General features: G+C 49.7%; 1 protein-coding gene across 1 annotated transcript in view; it reads left to right on the top strand.

Annotated features, from left to right (window-relative positions):
• DAPK2 (death associated protein kinase 2) overlaps nucleotides 1-15,800 on the top strand; it is a 113,476-nt gene that overhangs the window by 48,113 nt on the left and 49,563 nt on the right. The window contains exon 2 of the mRNA XM_065871057.1: nucleotides 12,757-12,978. Within this exon, the coding sequence (XP_065727129.1) occupies nucleotides 12,757-12,978 (222 nt within the window). The remainder of the gene's footprint in view (nucleotides 1-12,756; nucleotides 12,979-15,800) is intronic.

The following is a 15,800-nucleotide window of genomic DNA, read 5'->3' as shown; positions in this document are numbered from 1 at the left end:
AACAAACACGGGAAAAGATGTTCATTCTTATTTGTAATCGACTACAAGTTAATAAATTTAATTCAAGTGAAAACAATGAGAAATCATCTTTCAAGCAGGAAAATAGTAAAGCTGAAAAACACAGTGAGCCAGTATTTGGTGAAATGTGTGTGGAGTGAGGAGCAGGGGATTTTGATATTTAGGGCTGTTGGGAGTATTACTGGGACATTGTTTCCGGAAGATGATTTGTCAAGTATCAAAAACTTTAAAAATGTACATAACTTTTGACTAAGCGTTCTACTCCCTGGAATTTACCTTCAGAAAAGATAATCAGGGATGTACACAAAGATTTATGTATAAGGGTATCTTATTAAGATACCCTTATTAATTATATTAACAATTAGAAGTAATATAAATGTCCAAAATTAAGAGTTTGCTCTAAAAACCATGCTTTATTTGTATGGTGGCATATTATTTAAAATCAGTTAGTAAAATAATTTTTAATGACATGAGTAAATGTTCATGATCTATTATTAAGTACAAAAAATTTTTAAAGCAGTTTCCAAAATAGTACATATGGTATCATCCCAGTTTCTTTAAAATAAATGAACAGTCTTTTTTTAAAAAGACCGTAATATGTGCTGAAAAGAAGTCCAAGAGAGCAGCCACCAAAATGATAACAATGGTTATCTCAGGAAGCTTCCTCTTTGTGCTTTTTAAAAATAATGAACATGCTCCATTTGTAATAAACAAATATCAAGAACGTGTTCTTTTCCCAGAGAGTCTGCCAGTGATGTGCTCCAGCTGCGTGGAGAGCTGGCTGTGAGTGACAGGTCCTGCACCTCACTTCCTGCTGCCTCAGTTTAATTTAATTTATTTATTTTTATTATTCTTGTTTTTGGCTGCATCGGGTCTCTTAGTTGCAGCATGTGGGATCTTTCGTTGCGGTGCAGGCTCTTCGTTGTGGCGCATGGGCTTCTCTCTAGTCGTAGGGCTCAGGCACCAGGGCACGTGGGCTCTGGAGTTTGCGGCACGTGGGCTTTCTCACTGAGGCGCGTGAGCTCAGTAGTGGTGGCATGTGGGCTTAGTTGCCCTGCGGCGTGTGGGATCTTAGTTCCTGACCAGGGATCGAAATCGCATCCCCTGCATTGGAAGGCAGATTCTTTACCACTGGACCACCAGGGAAGTCCCCCTGCTGCCTCAGTTTAGCTCTTCCTTTCTACACTGACGGAATACCTGCTTTGTTCTCAGTGTTCAGTGGGCCCTGTGAGATGAGTAGGACAGTTCTTTCTCCCCAGGCTCTTACGGGCTGGTTGCTGGGTAAGGTGAATGCCTCGGTCATTTGTCATGGAGGAATCTCTGCCATTTGGTGTGTTCAGCATTTTGCTGGATGTGAAGATGGTACAGGGGCATCTTTCTGAGAGTGCCTGAGATCTGTTCTTCTTGCCCAAAGCCCTGATCCCACTCTCTCTTTGGAAATTTAGTTGGTTAAAATGGGACTGACAAATCTCAGTAGCTTGAACCTGTGGCTGGACCCTGTGCAGCGGGAAGCCCAGAAATCACCCTGTGTGTCTCAGACTGATAGATGCATGTGACACCCTGACCTGCATCAGGGAATCCTAAGAGGGTGAGCTGGGATGGGGGTGAGAGAGACATCTTGGTCCAACTCAACATTTTTCTGATGAGTAAACTGAGGCCATGAGAGAGAAGGGGACTTGGAAATTGGTGACAGAGCCGGGACTCCAAATCCTGTGCTCTGCCCACAACATGGTGGTCTTCCCCATCCCCAGCCCTGAGTTTGGGAGAGGTGATCTGAGGTATTGTTAAGTATTGGTGAGGAAGCAAACCTGGGGTCAAAAACTCACAGAAATCCTGAGGAACAGAGAGCATCCACCCTAGATGGCTAAGAGTTGTGTATATTAGTGAAGATGTTGCAGCAAGAATCCCTTGAACATTAAAATCCAGGTGGACAGAAGAGAATTGACAGGAAATAATTGGTTGTGATTTTTGCACACCTTCATTCACATATGCAGATACATGTATATAGTCAGTCCCCTTCAGGGCCACCTTTTCGGCATGAATTTTAGAAAAGACCTTTTTTTTTTAAAAATAAATTTATTTATTTTGTTGATTTCTTTTTGGGTGTGTTGGATCTTCGTTGCTGTGTGCGGGCTTTCTCTAGTTGCGATGAGCAGGGGCTACTCTTTGTTGCGGTACGGGGGCTTCTCATTGTGGTGGCTTCTCTTGTTGCAGAGCACGGGCTCTAGGCGTGCGGGCTTCAGTAGTTGTGGCACACGGACTTCAGTAGGTGCGGCACGCAGGCTCAGTAGTTGTGGCTTGCGGGCTGTAGAGCACACAGGCTCCGTAGCTTGGGCGCACAGGCTCAGTTGCTCTGCGGCATGTGGGATCTTTCTGGACCAGGGCTCGAACCTGTGTCCCCTGCATTGGCAGGTGGATTCTTAACCACTGCACCACCAGAGAAGCCCAGGAAAGACCTTTTTATCTCCAGTTAGTTCCTTCACTTGCCCAACGTGTGCCTAAACTTGCCACTGTTAAAGCCCCTCTTGGTCAAGGATGCTGCTAAAATGTGAATGTGTTACTTTGCACTGAGGGCAGGTTAACCCTTTGCCTCCCATTATCACTCAGTGTGAATTATGGGTAAATTATGGAAAGGATCCCCAGGGGATGTGGACCATGGGGAGGTCCAGAGTTCACAGGAGAGAGGCTGGGTACAGAACTCTTGGCACTAGAGTGGTCTGGCAAGTTGGGAGGGAGGTTTTATAGGTGATAAACTGTTCACTTCACCATTTTATGAGGGAGGACCCTGTCCCCACACAGTAATAACAGAACCTCGACTAGCCTGGATTTTTCTGTCTTCCTGTTGTAGTCCCTTTTTTGCTCTGTAGCATGAGCTCATGCAAAAGGTCACATCTGTTATGGTCCAGCCTCCTGGGCTCCACCTAGGCTGTGAAGGCCAATTGGCTAGCATTTCTGGGATCAAGCAAGTTGACCTGTTCTGCTGAAGTTCTTTCATTAATCAAAGGTACATCTGATTGTCAGGAACTCGGGTGGTGAGAAGGGAGCCCTACAAGCGAACATCATTGGCTGCCAGCCACTTGTCTTCCTTTCCCTCCACCCACACAAAGAGGAGAGGAAAGGGCAAGTTCAGCTTCTTGATGTACTTCCTCGAGAAAGTGGCCACTTGACAGGGAGGAAGTGAGGTAGAGAGGTGGTGAGTTGGGGCCTGCCCAGAATAAAGCATTTGTTTATCACTCCCTGCTTCTCCAGCTGTGGCGAGCTGACTCCCCCTTGCCTGTCTGCATCCAGCTTTTTCTGCCTGTTGGGCTGTACCCCGCAGGCCTGCAAGCCCTGTACTTGCCCAGCCTCAAGACCGAAGAAAAGAGCCCGGAGTTAGCGACAGAGACATCAGTGGTTTAATGGTTGGGGGGATCTTACGTGTCTGAAGCAAGGTCCTGGAGCGACACTTCACCATGTGCAGCAGATGACGGGCAGGACAGGGCAGCAAGTCTTCACTCCTGGATGGGAGAGTGAGGTTACCAGTTATAGAGGGAATTGATGTCAGGTTGGCTTATCAGTTACCAGGGAAACCAACAGAGGAGCAGGCCCCTCATGGCCCCTTTGATGAGCTATCTTGGTCAAGATGTTCTGATCTAGAGATTAGAACAATCACTAGCTGGGGCTGGGGGCTATGTAGGCATTGACTGAGTAGGCTCTATGATTAAGAGGGAAGGTCAGTTATGTGAGTAGGGTATAGGTGAGGCAGGGACTGGTCGAGCAGGGGATGTCCAGAGGACAAGAGAACAGCCGCCTTGAATGGCCTAATAGTACACTGTTGCACCTGGTTCAAATCCCACCTGCTCCTTAAGGCTTCCCCTGACTCCCCTTGGCGGATACTTTCTCCCTCTGTTGAACTGCTGCAGCGCTTACTGCTTCCCATGCAGTTGACTCTGCGACAGCTCTTTCGATACATCCATTCCATATTTCTTTTTCCATGAGTGTTTGATCTCCCCAGTTGACTGTGAGCCCTTCAAGTTGTGGGGTGCGTCTTGTTTGTAGCACTTAGGACACTGATCCATACATGAGGGATGGAGGAGTACATTAGTGAATGGATGGATTGGTGAATGGACAGTTAGGTGGATGGGTGGGTGGGTAGTTAGGGGACTAGATGACAGGTGGGTGGATGGTGAGTGATGGGTGGTACCCTCCAAGGCTAACACTTCAAACCATAGTAACCTACCTCATGTCAGTGTCTAGAATCTAGACTCTAAACTAAGGGAAATACCAGAGGACACTGAGCTGTATTTTCAGTGAAAACCTTTCTCTGAATAGCCAAGTCCAACTTAAACGGAGCCTAATTTATTTCAGGCCTTGGACTTGTGGGCTCATGTTCATTTGACAACAGCATCAAAATGTGCTTAGACTTAAAAATAGATTCCAAAAGGTAATCAGAGCTCAGCTTGACTTGGCTCTGCTCAACAGGTCCTCCTTTTTTGTGCTTTAGGAATTTTTTCTGCCCACCCCCACAAGAAAATTGTGTCAGAGGAAGGAAGTTAGTCTGAGGGACAGGGAATTGAATGAGCTAAGATGTGAAAGCAGCTGCCACTGGCCAGCACAGGCAGACACCTGTGACTTCTTGGACAGGGGCCATTTGTAGGTCAGGGTTCAGCTCCCTGGAAACTTCTGGTTCCTGATGCTTATCCTACATGTATTCCTTACTGGTGACCCTGAGTTTGGCTTGGTCAGAGTAACTTCTTAAAAGACTAGATAATAATTTTGAGAATTACTTCATCAGTGTTTTCTATTTCTCCTTTATTTTTTTCTTTTTTCTTACAGTTTGAAATTGCTTTGGGATCATCAACGAGCATGCTTCCATGCTGTAGAGTGTACTTCTCAAATTGTGTTCCCTGAAGCCCTTGGGGTTCCATGAAGCCCCTTTAGGCATCATGTCGGTGGGCTCTGAGTAGGTGACCTCTGAGTGCCTCTCCCCAAAAAAGAAGTACTCCTTTTTTTAAAAAAAATAATTTTTTTTTATACCTGTTTTTGGCCACATCGGGTCTTGTTGCTGTGTGCTGGCTTTACTCTAGTTGCGGTGAGCAGGGGCTACCCTTCATTGCGGTGCACGGGCTTCTCATTGCGGTGGCTTCTCTTGTTGCGGAGCACAGGCTCTAGTCACATGGGCTTCAGTAGTTGTGGCACACGGGCTCAGTAGTTGTGGCTCGCGGGCTCTAGAGTGCAGGCTCAGTAGTTGTGGCGCATGGCCTTAGTTGCTCCGCGGCATGTGGGATCTTCCCGGACTAGGGCTCGAACCCGTGTCTCCTGTATTGGCAGGTGGATTCTTTTTTTTTTTTTTTTTTTTTTGCGGTACGCGGGCCTCTCACTGTTGTGGCCTCTCCTGCTGCGGAGCACAGGCTCTGGACGCGCAGGCTCAGCGGCCATGGCTCACGGGCCCAGCCGCTCCGCGGCATGCGGGATCCTCCCGGACCGGGGCACGAACCCGTGTCCCCTGCATCGGCAGGCGTTCTCTCAACCACTGCGCCACCAGGGAAGCCCTGGCAGGTGGATTCTTAACCACTGTACCACCAGGGAAGTCCCAGAAGTACTGCTTTTTATCTGTTTTGCATATTGGGCTTCTGTGCAAGATTTATTGGAGAGAGGGTTCCATACCTCAAATAAATTTTAAAGTCATCATCAGGAGACTAGAAAGGTATGGGCAACACGGTCAGAGAGGAGAAATGGGTTCGTTAGACAGTGGGTTTGGCTCACTAGCTGGGAGACAAGGCCATTTGAACGGCTCTGGGCGCTCTTGTGTTTGCAGGTCTTGTGCTGATGTTTCTGTCTGCTCCAATCTCCATGTGCCAGCTGCTGGCTTGGCTGCTGCCCCCGCGTGCCTCTCACTCCTCGCTTGCCCACCTAGCTCTTGACGTACTGCCTGCCTGGCTCCTGACGTACTGCCCACCTGGCTTTTGGTAAATTTTTGCTCCTTACCCTCATCTCTCTGGCCTGGAATCTTGACTTGCTGCTTCCCACTTCTGACACCCTTGTATTTCTTCACCCTTTTTTGGCTTCCTGGATGTCTGGTCCCTTGTTTGCCCTGACCTTGGGTGACTGTGTCCCGAAGTGTTTTCTGTCTTCCTGGATCCTGGCACCACCTGGGGACCCTGCCTTTCAACGGCCCCAGTTCTCTCCAGCACTATATTAAAGCTGGGATCTGTGGATGGGGTTCACAGGGGCTGAATCAGATTCAAGGCTGGGACTGGAAAATGGAGACCAGGATCCAGATATGGCGATCCAGTGGATGGAAAGAAAGAATAATTCGCGTTCACAGAGAATTATAGTTTACTTAGTGCTTTTACATACTTATCTCTCACTTTCTCATTATAACCTGGTAAGATTGGGATAGTCTTATGTCTGTGTTACACACAAGGAAACTGAGGCTCAGAGTCACAGTAGCAGAGCTGGAGATAGAACCTGGGTCTTTTGACTCTAAATCCTGGACTTGGGTATAGCAGGCCAGAAGCAAGTTGGTTACTAAGGCAATGGGAGAAAGATCTTGTTCGTGGGAATCAGGAGTGGCTGACTAGATATGAGATGTGTTGGAAGGGGGAGGGGGTTAAGAGGCAGGGTCAGTCAAGCCTGACCAGGCAGAGGAGTGGGGACACCATCCTCAGACAGGCTATTGCCCTGGGATTGGGGTGTGGGTCCTCTGGGATCAGGCTGACGTGGTTCCTGCGGACTGTAGATTTGAGCTCCTCTTGTCCACACATTTGACACATGTTGGTTGAATGTCCCATTCCCCCACCTGCTGGGCTGCACCTGGGGTGGCCATGACTGGAAGCTTCTAAGCATCATCCCCGCCCAGTGGTCCTGCAAACTTGCAGGCTAATTCCAGAGGAATCGTGGCTCATTGTTCTGGAGTGTGGGAAGAGGAACTGCAGTGATTGCTTGGGGGAAGCGGGAGGAGGAACCTGGTCCCCACATCCCTCTGACTTGGAGCACTTCCCATTTGTTACCTTTTACCTCCCATGGCATCTCCTCCCTGCGGGGGCGGGGGGTCTGCATTCTGTACAGCTCTGCCTCATCTCAGCCTTGACCAACTGGGGACTTTGGGGCAAGTTACTAAGTTCCTGGACACTTCAGAGTTGACTGAGAATGAGAATGAGTTAGACCCACCCTATCCATAACCCTGACAAAACGCCTTTGGCAGTCAGCCCCTGGCAGTTGCCAGAACATGTCTAGTTGGCCATAGCCAACCTGGTGGGAGTGGGTGGGTAGTGGGAGTGGTCTTGCCTCAATGCCCGCCATGAGGGGTGCATTGTCTTTGGAGAATTCAAAACCAATGATAAAACTGAATAAAAATTAGTCTACTTTTTATTATCATCATGCACTGGCAATTCTCAATACTGTCAGTGATAAAATGCTCCTCCATTCTGGGGTGGGCCCCCTCCTCACTGTTTGGTACATCACTGCTGGCTAGTTACCTTGAGAGTCTCACTGAAGCTGGAGTCAGTTGACCTGACTCTATATTCTAACCCTGCTATCAGGGCCTGCTACCTGGTCCAACTACCAAGTCACTTAACCTCCCTAAGCCTCCATTTTCTGATCTGTAAAATGGAGCTAAGAATGGTACCTGCAAATATTAAAAGAGAGAATAAAATTACAGTTAGCTTGCAGAGAGAAAAGCTGGATGTAAATGCTGGGATGTCCACATTGCTATACAAAATCTATCTCAGGGTGTGAGATTTGGGTCACGCCCAGATGATTATTTGACAGTGAAGAATTCGGTGGTAATTGAGCCAGGCTCTTCCATGAAGCTTAGGAGCTGGTGTTGGAGACAGCAACACTATTTTTGAGTTCTGAGAAGCCGGTCTAGGTTTACTCCTCATCTGATTCCTGGGCAGACAACAGGAGACCCTCATGGGGTGCCACCCTGGGCCCTGCCAAGTTCTGTCTGTGACTGTGATGCTGATCTTCACGCAGCCTGCTCTGTTCTCCCGGGGCACTGAGTGAGTGAGGGGCTGGGCCCTTGGCCTGGGAAGAGGGGTGTGTTCCTGACATACTTGCAGGAGAGCAGCTGGCAGGAGCAGGGAAGGTAGTTTCTGTGTCTTGTGGATTTACTGTCCTTCACGGAAACCCTCCTACATGACTTTTGCAAGCCAGCCTCCGGCTCAGCGTTCCACCCACCCCCACCTCCTGCTTTTCTACTGTGCTGGATAGTTAAGTCCTTTGTCAGGCATTATCTCATGATTTCCCCAATAGCCCTGTGAGGTGGACAGGCGGGGTTTTCTCATCCACATTTGACAAGGGAGGACCCTGAGGCCCAGGGAGTTGAACAGGCTGCCCAGGGTTATGACCAGTTAGTGGATGGGCCCTGACCAGAACCCAAGTCTCCAGACATCAGCCCAGAGATGCAATTTGGAGAGTGAAGGGAAGGCTTCATTTCTGTTCAGAGTTGTCATGGGCTCTTAGGAGCTTTCTGACAGGAAGCTTTCTGAGGTGAAACCTCAGGTGGCAGGTGGAGGAAAACAACTGAGAAGGCAGCTCCTTGTCCAAGCCCACGAAGCTTTGGTGGCAGGTCACGGGGACCAGGAATTGGACCTCCGGACTACCCTCCCTTTGCTGCATTCAGGTTAGGAACTGACTCTTGCTAGGGAGGCGGGAATAGGAATATGCATGCTCTGCCTATGTACATCAGTGTTTCAGCATTCCCATAATTTTTGAATTAGTGTTGGCTGTCACTTCCCTTATGGTCGGATGGCTCCTCTCTGCTCCCTCCTGGGATATACCCTGGGTGGCTCTGTCCTAACCTAGAGGGGCTCTCGCTGTCCACCCCTTGCCCCATAGCCTAGCTGAGCGACTTCTGCATCCCAGGGCCTGAATTTCTGGCTTCAGAGCCTTCCTGATGGGCAGACAAGGGCTCATCACCATCACTGCTTCCACCTGCCCTTGGGTCTTCTGGGGGGCGTGACGAAGCCACCTCAGGTCTGGCTTTCATGCATCTGCTGTGGGTACAGTGACCAGGGGGTGCCCAACTGCAAACTTCCATTCCTGTTATTTCCCAGAGCCCGGGGTGATCTTCTGCCTTGATTTGCAAATCAAGGAAAAACTGTCCTGGTGGAAGAGATGATACTCCTCCCCTCCCATCCTTTTCTCCCCTCCCATCCTCCTTCTAATGATCAGATCAAAGAACTAAGGGAGAGGGTAATATATCAATACTGAAGAGGGTAAGGAATAATATGAGTAACAGTGGTGTACTTTTTTCACCTAGAAAATGGAGATAATCAGAAGACTGTTGTAAGTTGGTGTTTCTCAGCTTGGACTGCACGTCACGGTCACCCGGAAAGCTTTTAAATATCTTGATTCCCAAACTGCAGCCCAGACCCTGGAGATCAGAATCTCTGGAGGTAGGATCCAGGCAGCAGTAATTTTAAAATTCCCCGGGACTTCCCTGGTGGCCCAGTGGTTAAGACTCTGCGCTTCCACTGCAAGGGGCACGGGTTCGATCTCTTGATCTCTGGTTGGGGAACTGAGATCCCGCATGCCGTGCAGTGTGGCCAAAAGAAAAATTCCCCTGGTGATTCCAGTGTGCAGCCAGGGTTGAGAACCACTGCTCTAAGGATGAAAAGAGTTGGTTAATTGCTTAGAACAAAGATATCCCCATATCTGGTTGTGCACTGGACTCGTCAGGGGGTGGGGTGGGGATGTGTTAAAATCGCACTGACGCCCTGGCCACACATTGCAGACCACGTAGATCAGTGACATCTGCCTTCACGTGAGCCACTAACTAATAAGACGTAATAATCACCGTTTACTGGAGCTGCCTGTGGGCCGGCACGACATATTTCCGGTCTTCACAATTCCCTGGTAGGGAATCACAGTTCCTATTTTACAGATGAGGAAACTGCTGCTCAGAGCAGGTAGCCAGGTGGCGTAAGTTTCCTGAGGCCAGGCCTGTCTGACCCGGAAGGCTGCTCTCCCTGCCCAAGGCCTCCCTGCCCCAGGGCTGGCCTCGTGGAGCATATTCTGCACACTTCCCAGTACCAGCTCAAGGAGAGAGGGGAAAACCAGCAAGTGGCCTTGGCTCTCCTTGAGGCTCTCCAGGGCAGGTTGAGTAGAGGACCGCTGTCCCGTGAAGAGAGGGAAGACGAGTGACGTTACTTGGTATTTGGGTCTGTGTTAGTCACGCACTCTCAGAATACCTCCTTTTGGCTGGAGGAAGACGCCTGCTCGTGTTAGGCCTGACCCCCAGTCACCTCTCATTGCCGCAGCTGCTCTCACAGAGAGAACACTCAACCAGGAAGAGCAAACACTCATTTGCTTTCTGAGAGTTGGAGGAATTTTTCAGGCATGTGATACAGAAAAATGCCCCCGTTTCCCTCACAGGAAAAGGGAAAGCTCTGTCAAGGTAACCTGAAATATTTAGCTCTGCCTTATAAAATCCCTGTGCCTCCACTTCTGTGCTCTGTAAACTTAAATCGCTTAAAATCCTTAAGCTTTGGTTTTCCCATCCCTCAGGGCTGCCAATGCCAGGCCCCTTGAGGTGTCAGAGAGAGAGGAAAGGAGTGTGGCCATCCCGACACAGAGACTTACAGCTGCCTGGGACTGGAGGCTTTGTCCAGGGTTTGGTGGCACCCACTAAGCAACCTGATGTCCCAAGGCCCAAAGCAGCTTCCAGTGACCAGAGATCTCACTGAATGTGTTCCCTCTGACTTCGGGAGGCTTGGCTTCACTCCACCTGTGTCAACCCCTAGTGTGTAGACAGCCCAGAGCCAATATTTGGGGCATACATAGCTGAGTTAACTCTAATAGTTTCGAGTTAGCAGACAGAGTGATAGACATTTGGCCGCACAAAGGCTTCCCAGCCCAGCCAAGCAGCCAGGGCCCTCTCCCTCCCCAGAGCTCCATCTGTATCTGCTGTGTGTGCCTTTGGTCCCTGCCCCTTACTGTGCAGCTCAAGGCCTGGCACAGAGTAGATGCTCAGGTAGCACTGGGTGATTGGGGGATGAGGGGATGGAGAGATGCATGAACCTGTGTTTGGCAACATCTCTAAGGTGGTTGCCACAGAATGCTATTTAAGTGTTGGCATATATATTCCTTACTAGCTCTACTTGACTTTTTTTTTTTTAAATCACTTTGGTTTATTTTGAAGGCTGTCTCGCTAAGGATTATTCTAGTAATGGAGCGCTTCAGATGTGATGCTGTTTTCTGAGGTTGAGGCATATATCCAGAGCACTTGTGTGTAACTTTTACTCCAGAGCCACTAAGAGAGTACTTCTTAGGTGTGGAGTCTCATGGCCCCTTGTTTAGCCGTTAAGCTGAACCTTAACATTTTCTGAGTTCTGTCTCAAGCAGTGGGTATTGTGATTGGCAAGAAAACATGGGGCACTGGTGGAAGGGGAGTGGGAAGACCCACAGGAGGGTGGCCACTGGGCAGTCACCAGGGACTTCGAGTGGCCCCCACCGATTGCCTGGACTGAGATGGTGAAACAGGAGGCCGCTGCCCTTCTCTGTGTGTGTGTGTGTGTGTGTGTGTGTGTGTGTGTGTGTGGTGGTGGTGGGGCTGCCCCTGAAGCACTCAGGGAGGCTGGCCTAGGGCCACCTGCCACTCTGGCAAGGACACCATTTCATGATTGCTGTCTGGGTCCCTGGAGTGAAGGATTTTCAGGCCCAGCCCTGAAGGGCACTAAGCGTCATCTTGACTCGTTTAACTATCTTAGTGGCTTTGTGAACAGTGGGCTGGGCACTCGGCCCTGGGGCCTGGCATTGCCATTAACTCTGTGATGACCTCAGGTGAGTCACTTCATGTCTCCTGTGCCTCAGTTTCCTAACATTTTACGATTCTGTGGTCCTATCAGTCTTCTCACCGTGATGAACACCCGCTGTGCTTACTACCAATGTTAGGCTGCCTCCACCCCACCCTCACCTCCACCAGGATCCCCCCGAACCCAGCTGGCATAGCCTCTGGCCTCGTCCTTAAGTGCATCATCCTCATATTAGCTCTGTCCCCTGTAGTCTGACTACTTGGCTCATGTCAGGTAATTGAGATTTTTATTTGTTGGGAGGGGTTGGAAACAAAGGTACAAACATGAGACTATAGAGGTGCTCTGTCCCCTCACAATTCCAAATAGATGAATTTGTACTTGCCTCCAGATAAGGGAGGCCCAAACAGAGGATTGTTACTGTTAGTATTTTGACCATGCTGACCACTTTTTGCTTTTTATTCTATTTATTTATTTATTTATTTATGCCGCACCTCACAGCACGTGGGATCTTAGTTCCCCAGCGAAACCTGTGCCCCCTGCAGTGGGAGCATGGGGTCTTAACCACTGGGCCACCAGGAAAGTCCTGCTTTACCTTAAAAATCTTTTCATTAAGTAGTATAAACCTCTGGACATTGTGGTTTCATCTGGTAGACACAAGACAGGGGTTCTAGCTGAGGCTTTGGAACGATGAGGCTGTGCCATCCAGATCAAACCAGTAGGCTTTCAGGGCCTCAGTGTTCCCATCTGTACACTGGGAGTGACAATACCAACATTCCTTCCTAGTAAAAGGTCAAGGATTCATATGAACAGAAGGGAAGCCCAGTACTTACTCTGTCTCAGTCACTGGTTCATGGCCAGGTGGGGATGCTGGCTGGTGGCATGATTTGTCCTGCCCTGGAAGAATGACTCTGAGTTACTGTGGCCTAGGGGTGACAGCCAGGTCACTTCCCCAGTAACCACAGTGATGCCCTCCTTGTGTGGGTCTGTGTCCCCACAGCGGCCAGTTCGCCATCGTGAAGAAGTGCCGAGAGAAGAGCACGGGGCTGGAGTACGCAGCCAAGTTCATCAAGAAGCGGCAGAGACAGGCCAGCCGGCGGGGTGTGTGCCGGGAGGAGATCGGGCGGGAGGTGAGCATCCTGCGGCAGGTGCTGCATCCCAACGTCATCACGCTGCACGACGTCTTCGAGAACCGCACTGACGTGGTGCTCATCCTCGAGCTGTGAGTGGGTGCCTGGGACTGGGGGGGGCGCGGGGCAGCAGGGCGCAGGGGAGCTCCAGCCACAGGCCCCAGAGGGAGCAACAACCTGACAGAAGCCCGACCTGGAGGAGATGAAGTCAGTGGGAAGTGGTTTCCCTCCTTTACCCCATCCTCCTCCTGAACCTGGGCTTGCTGTGCAGCAGGGACTGAGGGCGAGGGTCTAGGTCTGACTTTCACTGGACCCTGGGGATCAGAGGGAAGAAGTGGGGTGTGCTGGGGTCCTTTCCTGGCTGGTGAGCACGTGGGAGGGTGAGGGGGGCAGAGGGTGGAAGGTGGAGCAGGGGGCTGTCAGGGAGAGTCTGTTCTACGAGGAAGGGAAGAACAAACATCCTCCAGGCTCTGCAAAGCCCTTCTCAGCCCTTTCCTGGGAAAAACCCCCCTGCCTTTGTGCTGTGTTTGATGCCTTTATTGTTATCATAGTAACTATTACTTAGAGGGCCCTGCTGTAAGCCAAGCGTTTGCTAGGTCCTTCATGTTGTCTTGTTCAGTCTTCACAGAAGCTGTGTTGAGGGTAGTGTCCCACTTACGCCAAGAGGACTTTGTATTCACTTTGCTGAGAATGTCTGTTACCTCATTTAATCCTCATAACAATCCTATCCCATGGAGACTCTTATTACCTCCATGTTACAGACAAGAACACTGAGAGGCTGGGTCATTTACAAGATCCTACAACCAGGACGTGGCGGGGCCAGGACTGGGTCCACACTGCTTGTGCAGATAGCTATGCGCTCGAGGTGGGATGGCCTTGGGCTGGCCCTGCAGGGGAATCCTTCACAGTCTGGTGGAATTTGGATGGGTGACACCACGACTCCAGGGGTTGATTGGCCAACTGGTGTCCCTCCTGGAGATGCCCCCCATGGATTGGGGAGGTGGAGGTGAGCCTCCGGTGGTTAGTAGAGTTTGAGTTGGGCTGTGGCACAAGTTGAAATGGCTGTGTCTAGTCAAGCAGCAAGACCGGGTGTCAAGAATGTTCTGAGCCTCAGAGGCGTGAGGTGTCTGCCAGTTAGCAGAGAAGTGGCAGCATTTGTCTCAGTAATCCCTGACTTTGTGACCTGGGGCAAGTCACCTCACCCCTCTGAACTATAAAGGAGGCAGCCATCCTTAACCTGCCTGTGGGTTGGGTGGACCACCTGACATTTGAGACCATTCTAATTTGAGAACTATGTTCTGGTGTTGTCAGCCTATAGATTTATGTAGCAGATGGGCATTTGCATACTTTTGCATTGGATTCTTAAATTATCCATCTCAATGTTTAAGTGCATAGAATTACCCATGCTCTCCCTTTGTCTAACTCCCAATGTGCTCTGTGTTTCTCCCAGGGACCTCTTAGCCAATTGGACCGGTCAGTGTATACACCTGCCTCACTCAGACAAGCCTGGTGGGTTCCCACAGATGTAGCCAGCCAAGTGGATGGCCCGAGGTGTGGCAAGCCCCAAGACTAAGGGTTAGCACTGGTTCCCAGCAGAGAGGGACAAGCCCACCTTTGCTGGGAAAGCCAGGCCAGTTCTTTAAAAGTCTGTTGTCAAAATTTTACAGCAACTAAAAAGGATTACATTCATATGCCTACCACCCAAACACAGCTATTTGTTTCCCTGTGGTTCCTCTCAGTCTTTATCTATTTGCATGCAAGCATTGTACTTGTACAGTTTCCTGCTCTACTTTTCCCCCAGTGAACATAATGCCATGAATAGCTTTTTCCCTTTTAACTGACTATATCATGTTTCATTACATTACATACCCGTATCTCCCTGTTGTTGGACATTTGGTGTTTTAATTTCCAGCTTTTAACCATTACGCATTTTACTGCCATAAAACAACTTTCTTCCTGTGTTTTCCCCCTTTTCTTTAGGATTAATTTTTTTAGACAGATCCTCAGGAATGGGGCAATCGGGCTGACATTTTTAGGGCTCTTGGTATCCTCACTTTCATAGGACAGGTTAACCAGCACCACGTGCAACATGGGAGCGTTTCTTTCTGCCTGCAGCCTTGCCAGCCCTGGGTCATTTGTTTTAAAGCAGGGTTCATTATTGTCTTTTACAGTTATGATACTTTTTTGTCATTTTAATTGGCATTTCTGTCATCGCTGGGGTAGTCGTCTGTTACTCCCTGTTTGTAGAACCCCAGGAGTTGGGGTCTCGTATGCTCTTGAGATGTCCCTGTTTCTCCCAGCAGGCTTCATGGCTAACCAAGAGTTACATGCCCTCTTCTTGTGAGCTGTCACTGCCTGTAACATCAGTTGTCACACTGGTGCTCCTGTGAGCTGCTGTGTTTGTGAACTTCTGTCTGTTCGTAGTTTCTCTGTCTCCTCCTTTACTTTCAAGCTGCCTCATTGTCTCAGGGTGCCTGGCTATGGAGCTAGGGATTGCTAAGACAGTGCCTCAGTCTTGTGTGACCAGGGTCTGAGAGGAGGACCTTCCAGGAGAGAAGGGCTTTTCATGGGCTTTTATGTTTGGACGTGGTGACCTCTGTTGGGCTGTTTAGGAGCCTTTGGCCTCCTGGTCCTCACTGTGCCCTGCTAGGCTAGTGGGTTTGCCTGGTACTTAAACACGGGTGTCAGAGCCCACCTGCTCAATTGATATTTGCAGGGTTTGTGGATGGATCTACCTCTCAGCGCTGTTTAGTGCAGGGCTTCAGCTGAAGTGGCCAGTGCTCAGAGGACATTCCCAACCCTGATTTAAGTCCCCTTCAGCTGCTTTTACCCTGTCCATGATCGCCTGTGCAGCAGCTGTCAGGACTGGTGATGGCAGGGTTGGGAAGGATCGAGTTGTCCATGTAAGTTGACT

This window comes from Phocoena phocoena, chromosome 2 (genome assembly GCF_963924675.1).
Source record: "Phocoena phocoena chromosome 2, mPhoPho1.1, whole genome shotgun sequence".
In the NCBI taxonomy this organism is placed as follows: Eukaryota; Metazoa; Chordata; class Mammalia; order Artiodactyla; family Phocoenidae; genus Phocoena; species Phocoena phocoena.
The sequence above is the reverse complement of the archived record's forward strand: the minus strand, read 5'-3'. Positions and strand labels throughout refer to the sequence as shown.